This window comes from Erigeron canadensis, chromosome 2 (genome assembly GCF_010389155.1).
Source record: "Erigeron canadensis isolate Cc75 chromosome 2, C_canadensis_v1, whole genome shotgun sequence".
Classification (NCBI taxonomy): domain Eukaryota; kingdom Viridiplantae; phylum Streptophyta; class Magnoliopsida; order Asterales; family Asteraceae; genus Erigeron; species Erigeron canadensis.
In genome coordinates, this window is record NC_057762.1 from 36345706 (window position 1) to 36372267 (window position 26562).

At 35.2% G+C, this 26562-nt stretch overlaps 5 protein-coding genes and 2 pseudogenes across 6 annotated transcripts; all 7 read left to right on the top strand.

The window, feature by feature from the left end:
• The first annotated feature begins 2057 nt into the window (after positions 1-2057).
• LOC122588184 lies at positions 2058-3079 on the top strand (annotated as a pseudogene).
• A 420-nt stretch (positions 3080-3499) lies between these two features.
• On the top strand, positions 3500-7605 carry LOC122588185 (annotated as a pseudogene).
• A 3009-nt stretch (positions 7606-10614) lies between these two features.
• LOC122586827 (LEAF RUST 10 DISEASE-RESISTANCE LOCUS RECEPTOR-LIKE PROTEIN KINASE-like 2.4) lies at positions 10615-13570 on the top strand. 2 transcript variants are annotated; one of them, XM_043758819.1, is made up of 4 exons: positions 10615-11486; positions 11907-11942; positions 12107-12222; positions 12311-13570. In XM_043758819.1, the coding sequence occupies exons 1-4, from the start codon at positions 10757-10759 to the stop codon at positions 13367-13369; spliced, it is 1941 nt and encodes a 646-aa protein (XP_043614754.1). In that variant the 5' UTR covers positions 10615-10756; the 3' UTR covers positions 13370-13570. The 2 variants fall into 2 exon arrangements, with proteins under 2 accessions (XP_043614754.1, XP_043614756.1); XM_043758821.1 differs by lacking the exon at positions 11907-11942.
• A 1851-nt stretch (positions 13571-15421) lies between these two features.
• LOC122588186 (wall-associated receptor kinase-like 14) lies at positions 15422-16186 on the top strand. Its single transcript, XM_043760311.1, has one exon. The coding sequence runs from the start codon at positions 15422-15424 to the stop codon at positions 16184-16186; it is 765 nt and encodes a 254-aa protein (XP_043616246.1).
• A 2570-nt stretch (positions 16187-18756) lies between these two features.
• Positions 18757-19887, top strand: LOC122586380 (LEAF RUST 10 DISEASE-RESISTANCE LOCUS RECEPTOR-LIKE PROTEIN KINASE-like 2.4). Its single transcript, XM_043758372.1, has one exon. It carries the CDS (start codon positions 18784-18786, stop codon positions 19819-19821), a length of 1038 nt encoding a protein of 345 aa, XP_043614307.1. The 5' UTR covers positions 18757-18783; the 3' UTR covers positions 19822-19887.
• Positions 19888-20796: 909 nt separating this feature from the next.
• LOC122588187 (wall-associated receptor kinase-like 14) lies at positions 20797-23199 on the top strand. The gene is made up of 2 exons (XM_043760312.1): positions 20797-21535; positions 23108-23199. The coding sequence occupies exons 1-2, from the start codon at positions 20797-20799 to the stop codon at positions 23197-23199; spliced, it is 831 nt and encodes a 276-aa protein (XP_043616247.1).
• A 165-nt stretch (positions 23200-23364) lies between these two features.
• On the top strand, positions 23365-24432 carry LOC122588188 (rust resistance kinase Lr10-like). The gene has a single exon (XM_043760313.1). The coding sequence runs from the start codon at positions 23395-23397 to the stop codon at positions 24430-24432; it is 1038 nt and encodes a 345-aa protein (XP_043616248.1). The 5' UTR covers positions 23365-23394.
• Positions 24433-26562: the final 2130 nt, after the last annotated feature.

Sequence of the window (26562 nt, forward strand, 5' to 3'; positions counted from 1 at the left end):
TCCTAATCTTTTCGTGTCTCATATAACTTCTGCTTTTTTTAGGCCGCAGCCATCTCATAGTCTAATACGAGTATAAATTTAGACCAACATAAATTCATATATTCACCTTCTTATTCTTATTCATGAATATGTTCAGATTAAGTCATCATTTGACCAAGTCAATCATGCACATACTATACAAATATTTATAACATGTGAGACTTCATATTTTTCTGATATTTTCTTTTTTCTTATTAAAGAAACATAGAGCTGAGTAAACTAGAAGGCAACAATAATATAAGCAAATCGTCCTTGAATTTATCTTAACTAAAGCAATTAAGTAATTAAACACCTAAGAAACAGACAGGTAAAAAAAACTAGTATTAAATACCCAACTACTAAGACTTATACAGCCTCCTGAGTCTTTTTTTTTTTTTCCTTTGATTATTTAAAACAAGACGGAACTAGTTTACAGCGAGAGCTCTAATATTTAATAAGTATAACATAGTAAAAAAAACATTTTTTTTGTTATGAACCCACTGATATTATTAACTAATACTCTACATATTAATATACTACAGTAATAAAGTGGTATATAAGATTATAAGTCCATAATCATTCAGAGGTCATGTATTTAATAACTAACCCGAAAATATTCAAACAAATCTTAGCAGTATGATCATACGTAGTATTTTCTGATATATAGGCCGGCTTATCCCCCAGTTTACTATGGTTTGGTCCCTCAAAAACCGTAAGCTTTTCATATAAAAGTAACAAGACCGGCCCTGATAGATCAATGTTCATGTACAAGAGTGAGATCGACTAGTCGATATTGGGGTCTTGGGCCCTGATCAACAAAGGTTTCAATCTTGTTGGATTCATACTTAACATGTTATAGGTGACACAAGATGATAAAGTAAGAATTGTTTCTAAGTTTGTCCTTCATTTCGATAAGGTTAGCCCAAGCACCATGAAACCCCATTCACTTTCCCTTAACAATGATTCTAGCCACATTCAAGTATTTCTCAAGATTTGGTCATTTGTAGCCAGTCAGTCTAGGTGTGTGAATACATCCCTTCCATTTTGGGGGTTGAAGGAAGTCTGCATGTTCTCGTTGGGCTGCATACTGTCCAAGCCAAGCTCAATATTTACTCAAGCACCTAATTAAGACTAAGCACCACAAGCATTCATGATGCACGCTCAAGCTTGATCTCGGAGTTCAGAAATGTTCACTATGCTTAATTTATAATTTGAATTGGATAAGCACAAGTTGAGTTCAATACGAATAATTTGTGGCCCTTTACGCAAACACGGAAGTGCACGTTCCATTTTAGATGTCTAGTCAGTTTCCTTTGATATGTGGGAATTAGTAGGTATCTCCATTAATAGATTATAAGAAACACATTTCCATTCGAGTTTGTGTGGTGGTGGACTCAGGCTCCTTGGATTAGTCTGCTAGACACCATGAATCCATGATCACTGCCATACTAATGGTCTATTGAAAACATCCCACCCTACTAATTATCTAAGTGATCAACCTAAGGTCTGCCAATGAACATTAATCTTAACCTCCAGATGCAACACATTTTTGAGGAAGATCAAAGTAATGCAAGTAAAATCCAGGTAAACTCTTGAATTCGTTGACCATATTAAAATTTCAAAACAAAATTTAACTGCAAGTAGAAATGTTATCAGAAGCAATCCAAAACCGCTGCAACCTATCAAAGTTTTATGTTCATAGATATCTCACCTACGTTCTACGTAATCAGTATCCAGGGGGGATCTGCTTAGAAGGAAGTGGAAGCTGTTAACAGGTAAGCAGACAAACGTACTATTATATGAACGGAAGTGTTTATCTTTTACTACGTAGACATTCACAAAAGCTTTAGTATTTAAACAAAAATGTAACTCTACTTTTTAATGAATAATGAGAACAAGCATCACAGTTTCTTTAAATGGATCTAACGATCAGCGAATTAAACATCTTGTGCAGGATTATTATGCGCCATAGTTGGAGTTATACTACTGTTGTTTGTGATGAAAAGAAGATTTCAGGAAAGTAAAAAGCTGCAGATCATCAAATGGAATCATTCATAAGCAAATATGAAAGTTTGGCAGCAAAGAGATTCCGGTATTCAGAGGTTCAGAAAATGACAAAATCGTTCCAAGAAAAACTGGGACAAGGAGGGTATGGAATTGTCTACAAGGGAGAATTGCCTAATGGGGAACTAGTTGCAGTGAAGATCTTGGGTGAAGCTACGGGAGACGGTGAAGATTTCATTAACGAAGTTGCTAGCATCGGTAAGACTTCTCATGTCAACATAGTCACACTCTTAGGTTTCTGCATTGAGGGAAAGAAGAGAGCCCCATTGTATGAGTTGATGCCAAATAGATCCGTGGATAAGTCTCTTCAATGTGACGATGGCTCTCATTTGGACTGGAACACATTATTCCAAATCACAAAAGGGATTGCACGAGGCCTAGAATACCTGCACAAGGGTTGTAACACAAGAATTGTGCACTTTGACATAAAGCCTCACAACATTCTGTTGGACAAAGACTTTGTTCCGAAAATATCTGATTTTGGGTTGGCAAAGTTGTGCAAGACAAAAGAGAGTATTGTGTCTGTAATGGGTGCAAGAGGTACTGCAGGATACATGGCCCCTGAAGTATATTTCAAGAACCGATATCTATAGCTACGGGATGATGGTTCTTGAAATGGCAGGTGCACGTAAAAACAATAATGCCAGCAAGACAAGCACAGGTGAATCATTTTTCCTAGAATGGATATATAAGCAAGTGGAAACAGAAGGAAATTTAGGGGATTATGGGGTGACAAACAAAGAGGATGAGGTCCTTGCGAGGAAGATGATGCTTGTAAGCCTGTGGTGCATTCAGTCAGACCCATCTGAACGGCCCTCCATAAGTAAAGTTGTACGTGGAGATGTTAGAAGAAAGCTTTGAATCATTTCAAATTCCGCCTAGACGTTTTTGGACATCTTCGGCAATGCCTTCTCAAGGCCTTACCCGGTTAACCACACAAAGTTCAACGAGTGAGAGACTATTAACAGTGCAGGTTGTGGGGGAAGATTTCCCTTAAATAGTAGTAGTGAACTAAATTATCTGTAAGGTATGAGTGAAATCTTACAGATAATTTAGTGAAATAAAAGAAGAGGGAAAGAACATTCAGTGTGGCTCAAATAAAAATACTTTGTTAAAATAAAAATAACTTAAAGTTTAACAAATACTTTGTTACTCTTTATATGTACCAGAGAACATTCCCATTTATGTAAATCAAAAGAAGAGGGAAAGAAAAAAAAACTGTCCATGCAAAAGATTCCCGTGACTAGAAGACAGATTAGAGTATGAAAGGAAATATAAGTCATTTTACAAAATGGACGTTTGTGTAAGAAGACTTGGACAATTTTAGTTTCACCAAAAATGCTAAGGAAAAAATGAATAAGCTAAACGACATTAATTTCCATTGTACTTCACCAATGAGATGAAGACATGCAAAGCAATGTCCACATCAAAGTCCTCGAAGATCATTGCAAATTTGTCTATAAAAGGGAATGGTAGAAGAAGTTAGAAGTTTATTCCTTGAGCATTTCTTATACACGATTCCTGGGCAACTCTTGAAGTGTAAACTCTTGTAGCGGGACATATCGATCATTACTCTTTGGTATGATTAACTAGATTATTACCCGCGTATTACGCGAGTTTACATATGCAATTACAACTATTGAGTTTACAAGAAATGATGATACTATAAATAATATTACAATTATCAACACTTTTTATTGGTGTGAACAAATTTTAATTTGTCCACGCTTTGCATCAACTACGCTAACTATTGATATTGCAATTGCGCTAAAAAGGGCACACTAAAAATGTAGTGTGGACAAATGAAGTGCTACAAATTACATATGGAAGTTCACCCTAAAAAGTGTGAACTTGTAGAATACCACATTTTTGTGTGGATAAATTTATACAAATTTTTATTTCAACAAGCGTGAACAAATTAAAATTTTGTTGACACTAACTAATAGTGTGGATAATTGTAATATTATTTGTAGTGAGAATATAGAAATTGAGTTTGCTGTGTTTTAAAAAATACATAAAAAGTAACAGATTAGAGATAAAACTACATTTTTATTGAATGATCAATTTTGGGGATATGAGTATTTATAAATATTTTGGTAGATGAATATAAATTCTATTCACTTATCACTTGAGTAATATTCAATTTTTAGGCTTTGTAAAATTGCATATGTCTTTCAATTTTGTAACGGTGAATCCATAATGGGTCCTAAAAAATCATTTAATTTAGACCATATAGTCAATCAATTAAGATATTCAGTTTTTAGGCTTTGTAAATATGTAAGTTTTGGTCAATGGTATCTTCTAAATCTACTATGTGGGACACGGAGGTGAGTTTTTTTCCAAAGTTTTGGGTTCGAATCTTGGTCGGTGACTGGGTTACCAAATAAATTTATAAGATTTTTACTAGAAACATAAAGTTTATTATGAAATCGATCATAATTTTATAATAAAGTCTTAATTTGTACACTTTCACCAGATTTTTTGTGTGTTGGTGGTTGGGTTTGAGTTGACACGTTGGTCATCATACATATTTTCATCATCAAAGCAATAAAGTAATGAAACATATAGTATCTTTGTCTCTTGGGAAACACATTGCCAATCAAACAGGGCAGAAATAACAAGGATATTAGCAGCAATCAATTTTCTAACATTAATTTTTTTAGAATTTGTTCACAATCACATTAAATTCATACGGTTTTCGATATTAATTGGTGCCTTAATTTTAGAAATTTTTGTAGTTGTAGTTAATTATACAACTGTTAGAAATAAACTTAAATTTTCGATATCATTTGGTGCCTTAATTCAACAAACCCGGTGAATTGAATTGCCTATACAATTGGGAAATGATATTTTAGAATCTATCAATATATGTCACTTCTATTACCTAATTCGAATCTTCAATTCAACCTACAAAATATAAACTAATGAGGTTTTGGCCTTGCTTTACGGGGCTTAAATTGTCTGTGTTAATATGGTTTTGTTATGGTGTCCTGCTTTACTTTAAACCTACTTGAAAATCCAAAATAAAAAAAATTTGAAAAAAACAAAGAAATAACGTGAAGAAAATCAAAAATATTATTTCATTGAATTATGGATATAGTGATTGTTTGAATGCTATATATTTAATTTATTCAAATGAAATTAGCGTGTTGAGGGTAACTTGTATATTGAATTTTTTCTACATTGGAATAAATAGGTAAATTTAATGTTAAATTAAGGTCTAAAAACTTAACTTCCATTAAAGAAAAAAAGGGAAATGATAACATAGCTTTAGAGCTTATGTTTAATCTATTAGGACATGCGTGATATTGTTGGAACCTGATGTTTTCAGGAGATAATTAGATTAAACAAATAACACATTTAAACATGTCCTAACACATTAAACATAGTGGGGGCTAGGTATATCATTTCCAAAAAAAAAAAAAAAAAAAAGGTTTGTTTTATAGTGTAAATAAATAAAGGGATTTGCTAAATACAGCCTTTAAGGTTGTGTTTAAGATGCATAAATTATTTGTACATTTACCATAAAAATCAAAGGGCGGACTTTTAATATGAAAGGTACAAATTTTTTTATGCACGTTAAATACAGCCCTTAGGGCTGTATTTAGCATTTCCCATAAATATAAATCTGAATTTTCAAAATAACTAAGGTAAATGTCTGACTTGATCGTAGTTATTTTAAGAGTTACACACGCTAAAAAATTAGATTTGTTTTCTAGTATAAAGTTGAAATTTAAACAACAATAATTCAAACATACGTACATTATATTTTTCACATTGTGTTATATGGGTCAAAAGAGTATAATAGTCATACAAAAAGCTTGACATTTGGGTCATTTGACCAAGTTGGACAAGTGGTCAACAAAGAAACTGATCGAACAGGCGCTTCTATTTTGTTACATTCCTTATGTTAAATATGTTTTCTATATTTTCTTTGCACGACAATCGACAATTAAACAATATCAAACTTAATTCCATAAAGTTAACCTGTGTTTTTTACCTCTTTTTTTCTATACATGTATCTAAAACTAACCATTTGATGAACACTTTATGTAGGCATTTCATGTGCCTTCGCAGGAATTCTGTTCCTCTTGTTTGTGATACTTTGTCAAAGAAAGAGATTATATTCTTCGGACGGAATAAAGAGATCAGAGGAAACTAAAAAGTACACAAATCATAAAGTAGAAATATTCATACAGAACTACGGAACTCTGGCACCAAAAAGATTCAACTATTCAGAAATCAAGAACATCACAAACTCGTTCGTTGAGATTCTTGGTAAAGGAGGTTGCAGTGAAGCTTTTAGCTGGAAGTCAGGGAGATGGAGAAGATTTTATTAACGAAGTTGCTAGCATTGGTAGAACTTCTCATGTTAACATAGTCACACTTTTAGGATTCTGCATTGAGGGAAAGAAGAGAGCCCTATTGTATGAGTTGATGCCAAATGGGTCACTGGATAAGTTTCTACGTCGTGATGGCTCTCATTTGGACTGCAACACCTTATTCCAAATTGCAAAAGGGATTGCAAGAGGTCTGGAGTACCTTCACAGAGGTTGTAACACAAGGATTGTGCACTTTGACATAAAGCCTCATAACATTCTGTTGGACAAAGAATTTGTCCCAAAAATATCTGATTTTGGGCTGGCTAAGTTGTGCAAAAGAAAAGAGAGTATCGTGTCTGTAATGGGCGCAAGAGGTACTGCTGGATACATGGCCCCTGAAGTATTCTTCAGGAGTCTTGGAGGGGCATCTCACAAATCTGATGTGTATAGTTTTGGGATGATGGTTCTTGAAATGACAGGTGCCCGTAAAAACAATAAAGTTAGTGCAACTAGCACAAGTAGTAAAGCATATTTTCCTGATTGGGTATACAAGCGGATAGAAAGTGGAAGCAATCTAGGGGGGGATCATGGAGTGACAGTTGAAGAAGAAGAATTAGTGAAGAAAATGATGATAGTGGGTCTGTGGTGCATTCAGTCAGACCCGTCTGAACGGCCCTCCATAAGTAAAGTCGTGGAGATGTTGGAAGGAAGCTTTGAATCATTGCAGGTTCCCCCTAAACGTTTCTGGTCATCTCCATCAAGGTCTGCCCAAGTCACTACTTCCCCATCGGCCACGCAAAGTTCAAGTGGTGGTGAAATATTATCAAGAGTATAGCGGAAGAATTTTTTAACCTTCAATCCAAAAGCCAAGGAGCTCACCTTCTTTCAAGTTGTTTTAACTTCCTTTCACATGTTGTTGTTAGTTCGTAAGGACTGCGCGCAAAATGATTGCTTTACACGTACTCTTAATTTATTTAAGAGTTTTGTTACGTGATAAGTATTCACCTCTAAAAGCCTATGTAACTCCAACAAGAAGCCAGGACAACATCAAAGTATCAAATTCTTCTCGCACAATTGGATCACAAATAAAGAAAAATCATTACAAATTTAGTTGGCTTGATTGGATTTCAAATCCTAATATTTGTTTTATTGAATCTATGTAACTATGCAACATTTTTCTAACAACTTGCTAATATTAATATTTTACTTGCTCTTAAATAAATATATATTCACCTCTAAAAATGGATTATAAGTTAAATCTACTTATGATAATATACTCTGTCTAGATTTCTTAATTTAACATTTTAAGTTTTTTTTTTTTTTTAACTTTAACTGCAAATACGTTTCATTTTGTCATATAATATTTCATGTAAAACATATGAATAAATTGAGTTATGAATGTATTTTATTTTATTTTTCATTATATAAATCAAACAAATTCTACGGTTAAAGTAAACAAAAAAAAAAAATTTTAAACTTTGTCCCTAAACTTTGTGTGAAAATGAAAATATATTTTTGTCCCAATATTTTATGTGACTAATTTGCCTTTTATAAGAAAGATCAGTTAAAAGTATACTTTTTTTTCCCCTATACTGGTTAATTTGTCCAAGCATTATGTTTGACTTGGTGGTGGGTTCTCTGGAGGCAAAGGAATAGCGTGGTCTTTAAAGGAAACAACTCATCTAGTATAGATATTTTTCATGTTATAGTTTCTTTCTCTTATTTTTGGATTAATTGTCGTAGTAAAAAAGATAGTTTAGTTTGGCCATTTTGGCAAATTTGTCCTAACTATATGATGTAATTTTGGTGTCTTTTCGGTTTTTCGCCGAAAGTCATTGCTCTTAATGATATAATTACTGTTAAAAAAAATTTTTGGCTACCTTTGTTTAAGATTGATTGACAAAGCGTGAAAATTTTGTTATATTTTATTCAAGTTTGAAAGACCAACTAATACCTCATGTTTCAAACCTTCTAGGCTTGTATGCTAAACTTTAAAAATAATCAAATGTTCCCCGTAAACCTTTCACTCCTCTTAACAATGGTTATGATAATTTGGCTTCTCTGTAAGGTTCGAGGCTTATGTAAGTTAATCAATGGCTATGATAATTCAATTATAAAATTCTGAGTGTGGCTCAAATACTCACTCAGTTCTAACCGATTAGAGATTTGGATGAGATGAAAGACAACAGCAATCGGTTAAATAAAAAAATACCTTAAAGTTTGACAAATACTTTGTTACTCTTTATATGTACCAAAGAACATTCCAATTTTTGTTAATCAAAGAACTGGGAAAGAAAAGAAAACTGTCCATACAAAAGAGTCCTGTGACTAGAAGACAAAATTAGAGTATGACAGGAAATGTAAGTCATTTAAGAAAATGGACCGTTTGTGTAAGAAGACTTGGACACACCAAAAATGCCAAAGGAAAAAATGAATAAGCTAAACGACATTAATTTCCATTGTACTTCACCAATGGGATGAAGACATGTCCACATCCAAGTCCTCGAGGACCGTTGCAAATCCGTCTTTAAGATCATTTGTAACCGTTCACCTTTTTCACCTACACTTTTTCATCAGCTTTACTTTTTTATATTTTTCACCTTTTCTTTTCCTCTTAACCATTCACCTATCATTTGGACTCTACCTTTATTTAATAAAAAACACAATATATTTATATAAATAAAATCAAAACTATTACATTGATTAAATATATAACTAGAATTAATTTCCAATAACAGATGAAAACTTATTAGTATTAGTTTCTAATTGGGTTTAAAATATAATAATAACACTGATATAATATTACTATAAAAAGGCTAAAAATTAAGAATAGATATATCTTTCCGTATCACACATTGATGTATCTATCTGTTTTTATATTATATAGATCCTATATTTATTTCTTCACAAATCACAAAATAATCTCATACATCTCATCTATATCTTCCCACCTCAAAAGCAATAGTGTAAACCCACTGTAGATTGAATTATCTTGCGTTTTGGGTGGAACTGGCCATATAAAACAAAAAAGAACAAACAAACAATGAAAAAGATTTAGAGAAAAAGAAATAAAGAAGAAAAGTAAGCCGGTGAAAGCAATCACCTACTAACATTCACCTATACTCTTCACCTGCATGTGGTAACAGTTCACTGGCCACATCAGCCATTTCACAGAGGTTGTTCACTGACCCTGACCCTTACAAATAGTCTAAAAGGGATGGTTGAAGAAGTTAGAAGTTTATTCCTTGAGCATTTCATATACACGATTCCTGGGCAACTCTTGAAGTGTGATTACATTAGAGGATTATTAAAGGAAATCTTTTAGGATATATCATGATGCAGTTAGAAGTGCATTCAAATGGCTCAAGAACAAATAATTAAATCAAATATCGAAAACATTGACAAAACATCAATATTCTTATAAAACTCAATAATATTCAACTGTCCTTTACAATAACCAAAGATCCATATTTATACTAATTCTAACACCCTTAAAATAAGAAATAAATCAACTCATAATTATCCTAATAAATAGGAAGATATCTTATAAAAATAAAAGATTATTTAATAAACCATAACAATAGAAGATCAGGCTACTACATCATATCATTACTCTTTGGTATGATTAATTAATTTGCTACAGCGGAATATATCATTACTCTTCTAATATCTTTATTAAAAAAGGTTTACATTAAATTTTGCATAACTCTTTGCTAACTTTTTAAGAAGGTGACTAGTGACTACCAGAATATATAGGAAAAATGACATAGTTTCGTCATCAAAGCAATAAAGTAATGAAACATACAGTATCTGTGTCTCCAGGGAAACACATTGCCAATCAAACAGGGCAGAAATAACACGAATATTAGCAGCAATCAATTTCTTTTTTTTATATATAAATTTGTTCACAATCACATTAAATTCATACGGTTTTCGATATTATTTGGTGCCTTAAATTTAGGAATTCTTGTACTTGTAGTTAATTATACAGCTGTTAGAATTTAGAAATAAATTTAAAATTTTGGATTGTATATTTGTTTGACCATATACGTGGCATGCTTTGTATTCTCATGTTTGACAAATAAGTAGTATTATTCTTGGTTGTTAATTTGTGGGAAAATATTATGAGCCACCTAAGAGATGACATGGACTACAGGCTCGATAAATGTCACGTAGGAGTGTAGGACTCACTTATAAGTATAGTCGGAAGTAGGATAGTAAGACAGACAGTGTACGTCTGAAACTTACATTTCTCCCGGCCAGTTGCATTTTCTCCTATATACACATGGTCCATATATAGTCCATACTTTATACTCCCAAAACAAATCTTCTGCAATTTGGTTGCTTAAGTGATGATCAAACTACATACTAAATTTTTCATGTGTTGCATCTTCATTTTACCATTCATAACATCTCAGGAACCTACTCACTGTATCCAGTCATGCCCGGGTGGAAAACTCACACAAGTCCCCTACCCATTCGGCTTCTCCCCAGGTTGCGAAGTCCAGCTCAACTGCACCTCCAACGGCACTGTTATGATAGATGAATTTCCTGTCCAAGAAATCAATCCTGATGACTTGGTTGTCACCCTGCCGACCACATGCGGCCGCCCTATTAGCTCCCTTGGCCGCCTCTATAGCAACAACTATGCTCTCACATCTACCAGCGCCATCCTCATGGAAAACTGCACCGATGAGACGACAAACTGTAATCTCCCTGTCCCACTTCCGCAATTTCGGAGTGCCATTGTCAATTGTAGCAGTGTTGGTTATGGTAACATGAGTTGTTACGTAGGTGATGTTAGAACTAGCATGTTTCTTGATTATGGTAATTTGACAAGCCTGGAATGCAAATTTCTGTTAACCGGTTTTGTGTCACGAAGGATTGGAGGTGTCGGGCCACCCCCTTCAATGACACGAGCAGTTAACTTAGGATGGTGGGTCAAGGGGGCTTGCAACTGTTCTGATGGGGCTGATTGTATGAAAATTTCGTCACCAACAGACGGCAGTGATGGGTATCGATGCATGTGTAGAAGCGGGTTCCATGGAGATGGGTACAAAGCCAGCTCCGGTTGCTTGCGAGGTATGCATTCATATACCCCAGGCTTTAACTTTAAATTTCATGGGTTTATTATGTTTAGAATTTAGTATTTCCAATAGCTGAAATAGAAACTTCACAAATCCATTTTCAAAAATATTTATGATTGTAGATCCTCATCAAAAAAAAGATCGAAGAGACTCTAAGGTGTGTGTCTCGATCTTGGTCATGTTCATATACTCTAAACTTTAAACTTTCAAGGTGACTGAGGGTCCCATCACCCATGGGTGTGGCTCTTTCGAGCGGTCAAGCCAGCTTTATTGAGCTCAAAATCAAGCATGGAATATTAATCGTGTGAGCCTCAAGCTTCTAAAAGCTCGGCACAATTAGTTCTTATCGAGCTTATTGTTCATTATCTTATCTCCATCACTAACTTCACCTACTTCTTACCATCTTTCCAAACAGAATCCAAGAGAGCTACAAAGACGATTATAATCATAGGTAAGAAAACAACAAACTTTACTCTACGCTTAGGACATTGTTTAATCAAGCAGACATAAAAACTTTGTACAAAAACACAAAATGTACCCATCACCGAACCATGAGACAAATCAAGCCTCATTTTCTTGAGATGCATCGAACCATTCTGTAAACATCTTTTGCAGGTGTTTTATGTGGTACTGTAGGAACCGTGCTTTTGCTGTTTGTAATACTCTATGTAAAAAAGGGGGAATTGAAGACTCAAGGGGTTGTCGGGCGACACAAAACGTCTCTTTTTGGGGTAAGAACCTTTACAATAATATTTGTTAGATTTTCCATTGAAAATAGATTTCGCTCCTTAAGCTAATTTCAGCACCGGGTTTGAACAGGGATCAACAAGAAATCATCAAATAGAAAAATTCATAAGTAACTATGGAAATTTGGCACCAAAGAGATTCACTTATAAGGAAATAAAAAAAATGACAAAACCATTCCCAGAAAAACTGGGGCAAGGGGGCTATGGAAGTGTTTACAAAGGACAATTGCCAGATGGGAAGCTAGTTGCAGTAAAACTTCAAGCTGAAACTCGGGGAGATGGAGAAGATTTCATTAACGAAGTTGCTAGCATCAGTAGAACTTCACATGTCAACATAGTCACACTCTTGGGTTTCTGCATCGATGGAGAGAAAAGAGCGTTGATGTATGAGTTCATGCCAAATGGATCCTTGGATAAGTTTCTACATGAAGATGGCTCTCGTCTAGACTGGAACACATTATTCCTAATTGCAAAAGGGATTGCACGGGGTCTAGAGTACCTGCATCAAGGTTGCAACACTAGAATTGTGCACTTTGATATAAAGCCTCACAACATTCTATTGGACGAAGAATTTATTCCCAAAATATCTGATTTTGGGCTGGCTAAGTTGTGCAAAAGAAAAGAGAGTATCATGTCTGTAATGGGTGCAAGGGGTACTGCAGGGTACATGGCCCCTGAAGTATTTTTCAGAAGTCTTGGAGGTGCATCTCACAAATCTGATGTGTATAGCTATGGGATGATGGTTCTTGAAATGACAGGTGTACGAAAACGCAATAATGCTAACATGACAAGCTCAAATGATGGAGTTTTTCCCGAATGGATATACAAGCAAGTGGAAGCTGCAGGCAATCTAGAAGACTATGGGGTGACAACCGAAGAGGAAGAGAAATTAGCTAGAAAGATGATGATACTGAGCCTGTGGTGCATTCAGTCTGACCCGTCAGCTCGGCCATCCACAAGTAAAGTCGTAGAGATGTTGGAAGGAAGCTTTGAATCATTGCAAGTTCCACCAAGACATTTCAGGTCATTTCCTACAAAGCCTCCCGAAGGCGCTTCCCCATTAGCCACACAGAGTTCAACCAGTGAGAGGCTACTCACGATGCAGACTGCAGGGGAAGACTTCTCTTCCTAACATTTCCGACTACATGTGTAGCTAGCTTTAATGTCTTCTTCATGTTTAATAAAAAGCTTAACATTATGTTGTTAGATATCTCTAGTAATCATTGTGTATACGAAGCAAGAACTCAGCAAAACCGAACCCAAAAACTTGTAACAAGAAACAACAAAATAATATTCTTCTATGGCCATTATTATCTCGAATTCACACACTGAACTTTACAAGAAATCCAACACTATAATGTCCGAAAATGACATTAGTAATAGTTAGCCAATTAATCCATCAGACTAAATATCAATACTGATGGCAATACTCACTGTGGCAAGGGGAGCTTGTGCGTGACCGAATTCTTAGAGACACCATTGTCACCTTGGTCATCTTTAGGGAAGCCTGGTTGATAAACCTTGTATGTTATTATAATTGTAATTCTTGTATTATATTGTTGTGTTATTGAAAGGGATTACAAGAGGCTATATTTATAGAGTAGCCAAACCTAATACATGGAAACTAATATTATGGAAACTTCTTGTTTATTCTCTGTTTTATTTTCTTGTTTAATTGTTTCTGCTGTGCTTAAGGCTAAGGCTGTTCCTAACAAGTGGTATCAAAGCTAGTCGGTTGGTTCCTGAGATCCAAAATTGGTTTAATTCGATTGCTGATTCTGTTTGAATTAATTCGATTTTGATGTTGTTCGAATTGGTTACTAGTCGGATCTGGTTTGCTGCTGCTGTTGCAGTCGTTCAGTCAGACCCATCTGAACGGCCCTCCATAAGTAAAGTCGTGGAGATGTTGCAAGGAAGCTTTGAATCATTGCAAGTTCCCCCTAAACGTTTCTGGTCATCTCCATCAAGGTCTGCCCAAGTCACTACTTCCCCATCGGCCACGTAAAGTTCAAGTGGTGGTGAAATATTATCATGAGTATAGCGGAAGAATTTTTTAACCTTCAATCCAAAAGCCAAGGAGCTCACCTTCTTTCAAGTTGTTTTAAGTTCCTTTCACATGTTGTTGTTAGTTCGTAAGGACTGCAAAATGATCGCTTTACACGTACTCTTAATTTTATTTAAATATTTTGTTACGTGATAAGTATTTACCTTTAAAAGCCTATATGTAACTTCAACAAAAAGCCAGGACAACATCAAAGCATTAAATTCTACTCGCACAATTGAATCACAAATAAGAATAATCATTACAATTTAGTTGGCTTGATTGGATTTCAAATCCTAATTCTTGTTTTATTGAATCTATGTAACATTTTTCTAACAACTTGCTAATATTAATATTTTACTTGCTGGTAAAAAAAAATATATTCACCTCTAAAAATGGATTATAAGTTATATCTACTTATGATAATATACGGATTGAAATCCTCTAAAGTTAATCCATAGTTAAAGTTAAACTTTAACCATTGGATTAAATCTAATAGTCAAGATTTAAACATTACATTTTAATCTTGATCATTGGATTTAATCCAATGGCTAAAGTTGATCCAACTTTATTGAATCAACTTTAGGAGATCTTAATTCATAATATATTCTGACTAACTTTAAGTAATCTTAATTTAACATTTTAATTTTTTTTTTTAACTTTAACTACAAATACTTTTCGTTTTGTCTTGATATTTTCTTTATATAAATCAAACATATATCTACTGTTAAAGTAAAGTAACTTAAACTTTGTCCCTAAACTTTGTGTGAAAATGAAAATATTAAACTTTGTCCCTAAACTTTGTGTGAAAATGAAAATATATTTTTGTCCCAAAATTTTGTGTGACTAATTAATTTGCCTTTATAAGAAATATTCGTTAAAAGTATACTTTTTTTTTTCTAACTGGTGAATTTATTAGGCTACCTTTGTTTAAGATTGATGATTGACAAAGCGTGAAAATTTTGTTATATTTTATTCAAGTTTGATAGACCAACTGATACCTCATGTTTCAAACCTTGTATACCAACTACTTACTAAACTTAAAAGAAAATCAAACGTTCCCCGTGAACCTTTAACTCCTCCTAACATTGTCCTCACTCTCACAAGCAAAAATCCTTCCCATTTTGTATGTCGAACAAAGCAATGACTAGACTATATACTTTGATTGCATATATCTGTATCAATATACCATTTGTTATATCTCAACAACCCGTTGGTTGTAACCAGTCTTGTCCTGGTGGCAAATTTAATCAAGTCCCCTATCCATTCGGCTTCTCCTCTGGGTGCGAAATCCAGCTTAACTGCACCTCCAGCGGCGTTGTTTTAATAAACGAATTCCCAGTCGAACAAATCAATTCAGATGACTTAATCGTCACCCTTCCCACCATGTGTGGCCGCCCTGTTAACACCCTTCGCAACCTTTACAGTAAAAACTATGCTCTCACATCTGCCAGTGCCATCTTGATGGAAAACTGCACTACTGAGACATCAAACTGTTATCTCCCTGTCCAACTTCCACAGTTTCGTAGCGCAATTGTCAATTGTAGCAGTGTTGGTTATGGTAACATGAGTTGTTACGTAGGTGATGTTAGAAGTAATATGTTTCTTGATTATGGTAATGTGACAAGCTTGGGATGCAAGTTTTTGTTGACTGGTTTCGTGTCTGAAAGGATTGGGGGTGTGGGTCCACCCCCTTCAATGACACGAGCAGTTAAGTTAGGGTGGTGGGTTAAAGGGACTTGTGACGACTCGTGTTCTGATGATGCTAATTGTACACGAATCGTGTCACCGGTAGATGGAAGTGATGGTTATCGATGTAAGTGTAGAAACGGGTTCAACGGAGATGGGTACAAATCCAGCTCTGGTTGCCTGCCCCTGAAAGGTACAGTATATCATTACCTAGCCTAGATATTAAATTGAATTTTACTGGGGTGAATTTTAAAAGTAATATTTCCAGCATATGAAATAATAGCATCGTAAGTATACATTTAAAAAGCAGAGGAGTTCAAACAAAGAAACCCAAAACTCAATTGACTTTTTGAGAAATACTTTCAATGCTAATTGCAGCCTACCATGACTCCTAATCTTTTCGTGTCTAATATAACTTCTGCTTTTTTTGGGCCGCAGCCATCTCATACATTTAGACCAACATAAATTCATATATTCACCTTATTCTTATTCATGAATATGTTCAGATTAAGTCAGCATTTGACCAAGTCAAACATGCACGTACCATACAAATGTTTAAAGCATGTGAGACTTCATATGTTTCTGATATTTTCTTTTTTCTTATTAAAGAAAACATAGAGTAAACTAGAAGGCAACAATAATATAAGCAAATCGTCCTAGAACTTATCTTAACTAAGGCAATTAAGTAAACACCTAAGATACAGACATGTAAAAAAAAAATTAAATACCCAACTACTCATGCAAGACTTTATACAGCCTCCTGAGTCTTTTTTTTCCTTTGATTTAAAACAAGACGGAACTAGTTTACAACGAGAGCACTAACATTTATTAAGTACGCGTATAAGATAGTAATTAAAACATATTTTTTTGTTATGAACCCACTAATATTATTAACAAACGTTGCTAATTTTAGTTTTGAACTTGTCCAAACAAATTTCCTGGCTAAGTCCCTAGTCTAAATTCTAGAATTAATATACTCTACATATAAATATACTACAGTAATAAACTTGTATATAAGATTATAAGTCCATAATCATTCAGAGGTCATATATACAAATTAGATAATTTAATAACTAACCCGAAAATATTCAAACAAATCTTAGCAGCATGATCATATTTTCTGATATATAGGCCGGCTTATCCCCCAACGTACTATGGTTTGGTTCCTCAAAAACCGTAAGCTTTTCATATAAAAGAACCATGACCGGCGCTGATAGATTGATATTCATATACAAGAGTGAGAATGACTATTCAACATTGGGGTCTTGGGCCGTGATTAACAAAGGTCTCAATCTTGTTGGATTCATACTTAACATGTTATTAGGTGACACAAGATGATAAATTTAGAATTGTTTCTAAGTTTGTCCTTCATTTTGATAAGGGTCAGCTCAAGCACCATGAAACCCCATTCTGCACGCAACCCTCCCATTCACTTTCCCTTAACAATGATTCTAGCCACATTCAAGTATTTCTCAAGATTTGGTCATTTGTAGCCAATCAGTCTAGGTGTGTGAATACATCTCTTCCATTTTGGGGGTTGATGGAAGTCTGCATGTTCTCGTTGGGCTGCATACTGTCCAAGCCAAGCTCAATATTTACTCAAGCACCTAATTAAGACTAAGCACCACAAGCATTCATGATGCACGCTCAAGCTTGATCTCGGAGTTCGGAAATGTTCACTATGCTCGATATATAGTTTGAATTGGATGAGCACAAGTCGAGTTCAACATGAATAATTTGATAAAGCTGCTTTATTCATTTATATGGCCCTTTACACAAACACAGAAGTGCATGTTCCATTTTAAATGTCCAGTACACTAGTCAGTTTCCTTTGATATGTGGGAACTAGTAGGTATCTCCATTCTCCAATGATAGATTAAGAAACACATTTCCATTCAAAGTGTGGTGGTGGACTCTGTTGGTAATCCACCAGCAAACACAATCTATAATAATATACACACACTATATACTTTGATTATGAAACTGCGAGTATGATTACAAGGTTTTTGTTTGTACGGCTGTCCCTATTTATAAGATGTGAACAGACACATCTAAAGGACCGACACATATAATAGACCGACACAATCTATCGACATACCGATTCACTATACAGTTATGTAACTTCCTAACTTTTACACTTATACATAATACATCCCTAGACTTTATAATATACACCTATATTTAGTTTAACTTCAACAGACCCAGGCTCCTTGGATTAGTCTGCTAGACACCATGATTACTGCCAGACAAATGGTATAACGAAAATATCCCACCCTACTAATTATCTAAGTGATCAACCTAAAGTTCGCCAATGAACATTAATGTTGAGGAAGAACAAAGTAATGCAACTAAATCATCAAACATTTAACTGCAAGTAGAAACCATATTGGGTTTTCAAAACAAAATTTAACTGCAAGTAGAAAAGTTATAAGAAGCAATACAAAGAACTGCAAACTATCAAACATTTATGTTCATAGATATCTCACCTACGTTCTTCTGTACTCAGGATCCAGGGGGGCACTAGTAAGAAGGAAGTGGAAGCTGTTAACAGGTTAGCAGACAAACGTACTATTATATGAATGGAAGTGTTTATCATTTACTACGCGGACAGTTACCAAAGTTTTAGTTTTTAAACAGAATTATAACTCTACTTTTTAGTGAATCATGAGAGCAACTATCCCCACTTTCTTTAATTAAATCTAACAAACAGCTAAACGTCTTGTGTAGGATTATTATGCGGCACTGTGGGAATTATACTATTATTGTTTGTGATGAAAAGAAGATTTCAAAAAACTAGAAAGGCTGCAGATCATCAAATGGAGTCATTCATAAGCAAATATGAAAGTTTGGCAGCAAAGAGATTCCGCTATTCAGAAGTTAAGAGAATGACAAAATCATTCCAAGAAAAACTGGGACGAGGAGGGTATGGAATTGTCTACAAGGGAGAATTGCCTAATGGGGAACTAGTTGCAGTGAAGATCTTGGGTGAAGCTACAGGAGACGGTGAAGATTTTATTAACGAAGTTGCTAGCATTGGTAAGACTTCTCATGTCAACATAGTCACACTCTTAGGTTTCTGCATTGAGGGAAAGAAAAGAGCTTTGATCTACGAGTTTATGCCAAATAGTTCCTTGGATAAGTTTCTTCAACGTGACGATGGATCTCATTTGGACTGGAACACATTATTCCAAATCGCAAAAGGGATTGCACGAGGCCTAGAATACTTGCACCAAGGTTGTAACACAAGAATTGTTCACTTTGACATAAAGCCTCACAACATTCTGTTGGACAAAGACTTTGTTCCAAAAATATCTGATTTCGGTTTGGCTAAGTTGTGCAAGACGAAAGAGAGTATCGTGTCTGTAATGGGTGCAAGAGGTACTGCAGGATACATGGCCCCTGAAGTATTTTTCAAGAACCTAGGAGGGGCATCCCACAAATCCGATATTTATAGCTATGGGATGATGGTTCTTGAAATGGCAGGTGTACGTAAAAACCATAATGCCAGCAAGACAAGCACAGGTGAATCATTTTTTCCAGAATGGATATATAAGCAAGTGGAAACAGAAGGAAATTTAGGGGATTATGGGGTGACAAACAAAGAAGATGAGGTCCTTGCGAGGAAGATGATGCTTATAAGCCTGTGGTGCATTCAGTCAGACCCATCTGAACGACCCTCCATAAGTAAAGTTGTGGAGATGTTAGAAGGAAGCTTTGAGTCATTTCAAATTCCGCCTAGACGTTTTTGGACATCTTCGGCAATGCCTTCCCAAGGCCTTACCCCGTTAACCACACAAAGTTCAACGAGTGAGAGACTATTAACAGTGCAGGTTGTGGGGGAAGATTTCACTTAAATAGTAGTAGTGAACTTAATTATCTGTAAGGTATGACTGTTATGTAAAGTAAATCAATTGTTATGATAATTCAATTATAAAATTCTGAGTGTGGCTCAAATAGTCACTCAGTTCAATCTGGCATCTAACTGATTAGAGATTTGGATGATATGAAAGACAAGAGCAATCGGTAAAAGAAAAAATACCTTAAAGTTTGACAGATACTTTGTTACTCATTATATGTACGAAAAAACATTCCCATTTTTGTAAGTCAAAGGAAATGGGAAAGAAAAGATAACTGTCCATACAAAGCAGACTTAGACAATTCTTTCACCAAAAATGCTAAGGAAAAAATGAATATAAGACATTTAAGAAAATGGACCGTTTGTGTAAGAAGACTTAGACTAGACAATTTTACTTTCACCAAAAATGCTAAGGAAAAAATGAATAAGCTAAACGACATTAATTTCCATTGTACTTCACCAATGGGATGAAGACATGCAAAGCAATGTCCACATCCTTAAAGACCGTTGCAAGTTCGTCCATAAAAGGGAATGGTTGAAGAAGTTCGAAGTTTATTCCTTGAGCATTTCATATACACGATTCCTGGGCAACTCTTGAAATGTGATTACATTACGAGGATTATTAGAGGAAATTTTGTAGGGGGACATATCATTACTCTTTAGTATGATTAATCAATTTGCTACAGTGAAATATATCATTACTCTTCTAATATCTTTATAAGAAAGGTTCACATTAAATTTTGCATAACTTCGATAACTTATTGCTCCTTAGAAGTTGTCTTATGAAAACACTATGATGTGACATTGGTCGGAAAAAAAAAAAACTGAATTTGTTTTAAAATGAGAAAATATTTAGGACTTAAAAATACAACCACTTTCTTAAAGGAACATATAATCTCTTTAGCCACATCTCTCAGTTGTATTCGCTACGTGTGGGACATATCAGTATATCACTACAATATTCAACTAAGTGATGAACAAACTACAGAATTTGTTCATATATTTTGTCTCCTGTATACCCTCCATTATATCCCAGAACCTAGCTATATGTGATCAGTCATGCCCCGGAGGCATATTCGATAAAGTCCCCTACCCATTCGGATTCTCCGCCGGATGCCAAATTCAGCTCAACTGCACCTCCAATGGCACTGTTTTAATCGGTGAATTCCCTGTCCGGCAAGTCAACTATGATGGGTTACTAATCAGCCTTCCCATTAAATGTGGCCGCAATGCTGACGCACTCAGCCAACTCTATGGCAAACACTACACCCCAACATCTACCAGCTCTATCCTCATGGAAAACTGCACAGACCAGATGACCAATTGCAGGCTTCCATTGCCCATTTCACAATTCCACACCAAAATTGCCAAACTTGTTAATTGCACCAATGATAGCTATGGTAACACAAGTTGCTACTCTGGTGATAGTACTCATGTGTTTCTTAATTATGAAAACATTACAAAGATGGGATGCCAATTATTGTTCACCGGATTTCTGTCGGAGAGAACTGGCGCTGTCGGGGGGCCGCCTTCGGCCACACAAGCGATTAAGTTGGGATGGTGGATTAAGGGGAGTTGTGACTGTTCTGATGGTGCTGACTGTACAGAAATTGTGTCTCCATTTGATGGAAGCGATGGGTATCGATGTAAGTGTAAAGGCGGCTATAACGGCGATGGATACAAAGCTAGATCCGGTTGCTGGAAACTCAAAGGTATGTCATCATTTCAAAGAGATATTGAAATTTCCTTCCATTTAATTAATACTTTCAAAATGGAATAGTGTATGATAAAACCAACCAAGTATGAGACAACGTATGTATGGTTTTTTTAAAATGGCTTATTCAAAGAATTAATAAAATATAAGCTATCACATCATAAAACATTTACCTGCACCAAATAGCTTTAGACTTTGGGCTAAAATAATATATATTTTCAAATAAGAAAAAAAAAACTTTGAAGATTTAATGATGTAAGCACAAGCGAAAAAATTGAAGGACTTCTGATCCTTCCTATGTCGTTTCCGCTCAGTATTATATAAAAGATAAGTTAAAACCTGTGAAATACATCTACTTATTAATAAGGTTATAGCTGCATGGAGAAAAAACAAAATTATAAATTTGGCTTATGATGCATTTTGAATTAAAATTATGCAGCAATGAAATGAAAAACATGCAAACATAAAAATTAATACAACCCGTATTTTTTATTATTATTATTTAGATGTATATTTTAGGTAGCTTCCTTTCATTGTAATTTCTTGGTGATTAAGGAATAGTATTAGAGTAATCTAGGATATCTTATATTATAGACAGGGCATTAGGGTTGTAATTCTAATTATGATGAATATTATGAATATTGATTTACATAACAATTGGGGAGTTAGTTCATTAAAATGAACCAGTTATTCTTTTTATTTTGCTTATAAAGACGACTTAACGCTTGGGATATGCAACATAAACAAATCCAGGGCTTATCTTGCGACTTACGCGATTTACACCCTGAACAAGACCCGCTATATGTAGAGACCCCACTGGACTGACGAAGTTAACATGGGAGACTTTGTGTTCCTTGGTTTCTAGAAAAACAAAGAATAAACAGAAAGCTACAAAAATACAGCAAACCACTTTGAACCTTCACTACAAAATATACTCCTAAGAAACAGACAAGAACTTAAATATAATAAAAGCCTGACAACCAGGACCAATCTGTTCTCTCACGAGTACTCAAGGGGGACTTTTTATATTATGGTTTCAGAGTCAATATTATCTGATTTTAAATTAATAATGTACATACATAGTAATAGATTGGAATATGAAGATATGATTCTAAGTTTCCAACATTACTTTGCTTACTATCACTCGACATTTAGATATGTTCAAATAATTAAGACTTATTCCTAACAATCCGAAAAAAATGTGTCTAAAATTTCATCCAGTCTAACTAAATTACAAAAGATGTGTGACCAGTGAGCCAGAAAAAAATCCAAGATATCTTGGCAACATGCTAGTTGTAAGACATCAATTCATTTTCCTTTGAGGGGGGTGACCATTCAAGCTACTAGAGTAACATAAGAGCCATATTCTGATCCTATATATTATCATAATATCATTGATCAATGAAATTTTCAATGATGATGACAAGATCGATTTAGTTCGTATAATCTTATTCACAGAATTGTGTTTTAAGTTACTGCTGGGTTCACTCACTCATTTAGTACATTTCTTAATACTTATAGTCTGATCTTGTAATGAGTTAATTTATGTGTTTTCCTACTGCTTCATCAGAATCCAAGGAAGCTCTGCTTAGCAGAAAGTGGAAGCTGGTAATAGGTAAGTGGAAAAACTGCTATCTATATGGAGTTATGGACATTGTTTAACTAAGCACACAATCACCAAAATTGGAAGTATTAAAACAGAAATGTACCTTACTTTTTATTCTTTATTGTTAAATGGATCTAAACATTTGTTGAGCACCTTGTGTAGGCTTTTCATGCAGCGTAGCAGGAATTATGCTTCTGCTGTTTGTGACCAGAAGAAGGCTATGGAAAACTCCCAAAGCTGCAGATCATCAAATGGAAATATTCATAAGCAACCATGGAAATTTGGCACCAAAAAGATTCAAGTATTCAGAAATCAAGAAAATGACAAATTCATTCCTAGAGAAACTGGGACAAGGAAGTTATGGAAGTGTCTACAAAGGGAAATTGCCTGATGGGGAACTAGTTGCAGTGAAGCTCTTGAGTAAAGGGACTGGAGAAGGAGAAGATTTTATTAACGAAGTCGCTAGCATAGGTAGAACATCTCATGTAAACATTGTAACACTCATAGGCTTCTGCATAGAGGGAAAGCAAAGAGCTCTGATGTATGAATTTATGCCAAATGGATCATTGGATAAATTTCTACGTGGCGATGGGCATCATTTAAGCTGGAACACATTGTTCGAAATCACACAAGGGATTGCACGAGGTCTAGAGTACCTGCACCAAGGTAGCAACACAAGAATTGTGCACTTTGACATAAAGCCTCACAACATTCTGTTAGACGAAGAATTTGTACCAAAGATATCTGACTTTGGGCTGGCTAAGCTGTGGAAGAACAAAGAGAGTATTGTGTCTGTAAAGGGTGCTAGAGGTACCGTGGGATACATGGCCCCTGAAGTATTTTTCAACAATCTCGGAGGGGCATCTCATAAATCTGATGTGTATAGTTTTGGGATGATGGTGCTAGAAATGACGGGTGCACATAAAAACAATACTGCCACCAAGGGAAACTCAAGTGATTCATATTTCCCAGATTGGATATACAAGCAAATAGAAACTACAGGCAATCGAGGAGATTATGGGGTGACCAATGATGAGGAAGAGAAATTAGCAAGAAAGATGATGATGATAAGCCTGTGGTGCATTCAGTATGATCCATCGGATCGACCATCCATAAGTAAGGTTGTGGAGATGTTGGAAGGAAGTTTTGAATCACTGGTAGTTCCGCCTAAACGTTTCTGGTCATCTCCCACAACGCAGCCTCCCCAAGGCTCTTCCACATCAGTCATGCAAAGTTCAAGCATTGAGAGAGCATCTACAATACAGGCTGTAGGGGAAGACTTTTCCTAATCATTTGTAAAGCCACATAGCTTTGTGCACTGGCTTCATCAAGATAGTTATAAGAGGCTTATATTTCTATTGGAATAATATTATCACAGATGAGCCCAACTATAATGACACAACAAACTACCTTTCAAAAAGAGAAGGCGGGGAAACACTATACTATGGTCTTGCCAATGGGGTTGGTGGCCCATTGGTAAGGTCTTTGACTTGGGGGATCCACCTGGGTTCGAGTGCCACTTCCCACATTTGTGGGGGTGGATTAATAGGGATTTTCGAGAAACCTGGGTTTCATCCCAGGCATGCGTGTAATTTAGGAGTAGGAGTAGATTAGAATGTCGTTCTAAAAAAAAACTATACTATGGTCTTGAAAAATATAGGGAAACATTCAAACTTATCACAAAAACACACAAATTTCTCCATTTGAAAAAAGAGAATGTGATTCTATGAGAAACTTGTATGCAATAGAGAGTGTAATGAACTCAGAATTAGATTGACAATGGTGATTGCCCAATCAAGATGGAGTGCTTTTTTTAGTTTTAATGCACACATTTTACTATAGTCCAAATTGGGTCTTGAACCAACAACCACACAGTTGATTAGCACCTAAGATACTGCTAGGCACTAGGTTTGGTATAAAGATAGTTATTATGTACGTTACATTGTTCACATATACTGATCAAAAAGGTTGATGGACAATAGTGCATTAAAATCAGACACTAGATATCTACGTAATCCAACGAAAATGTTAACAAGGTCTTATAATTTATAAATATAAATCAGGTCGATGTACAAAAATACTCGAGCCTTATTCATACCATAAAGAAGTCATGAGTTCAGCTTTATTTTTGACAGCAAGTGGTAATCCAAGTTTATCACCCTTTCTGGGGTTGAACCAACCAGACCTACTATGGTCATTTAAGCCGGCCTGATATTTTGTATATGTTTCTATATGTATCTATACTTAGATAAAAAGCTATACAGAATTAAAAAAGTCAAAAGATGTAAATTCGGGCCATTAGACCAAGTCAGCTATACGCACAAATTAATCAACAAAAATCGATTTTGTTTCTTTCATTACTTAAAATAATCAATACTTGTTTCTATTTTCATCATTTATATTATCAGGTGTCTTTTCCATCGATAGCTCATTGACATCTTTCTTGATCTAGTCCAACCACCATGAAACCCCAGCTTCAACCAAGCCTCACACTCTTTGCTGTGATAGTGATCCTAGCCATCAGTATATGTCACCCAGTCATCTGGTGCCAGGAGACTCGACCATTTGATGTTTGTAGCCAGTCAACCAGGTGTGGAAACATTGAACTTGAATACCCATTTTGGGGACTCGGCCGTCCACCTTATTGCGGCCACTCAGGTTTTCAAGTAACCTGTGAATCTAATGTTCCTGAACTCCCTTACGAATCAGTACACTATAGAATCCTAGATATTAATAGCAGCGTACAGGTAATCACCTTTGCCAGAAACGACCTATGGAACAACTTCTCCCCTCAATCAATCTACAACACAACCTACAACTCGACACTCTTCAACGGTGATTACTTTGGCCAGAATGTATCTCTATACTATGGATGCAATTCTAGTTCTTCAGGGTCGTTGGGCGCTAATTACCAATTCAGCTGCAATATGAATAGCACTCAGATTGATGGTTATTTTATCAGTACCAATTCGACCACCGCAGGGATGCTAAACTTTTTGGTACAATGCAACAATCATATCACAGTACCCATAGATAGATCTTTAGTTAGTCAATTGGAAACTTTAGTTTGCATGGATTATAAACCGCATGCTTCTCGTCTATTGGAAACTTTAGTTTCCGGGGACAACATACCTAAATCAAATTGAAACTGTTAAGAGTTTAAGACAATGCACTCAGATTTAGAACGTAGGTTCCTTAGAACAACAACCTAAATCAACTTAAGACTTGGTTTGATTATGCTAACCATGCCTGCTATCAACTCATTAGGGGATAGGTTTGAATGTTTGATAACCAAAAATAGCATCAAAATGTGATTTATATTTTGTTTTCTACATATGGACAAGGCATTTGGCATAGACCATGTGAAGTAGTTGGGCTAAAGGGTCGAGTACTACAAGATTGAAAATGTAGAGAAAATA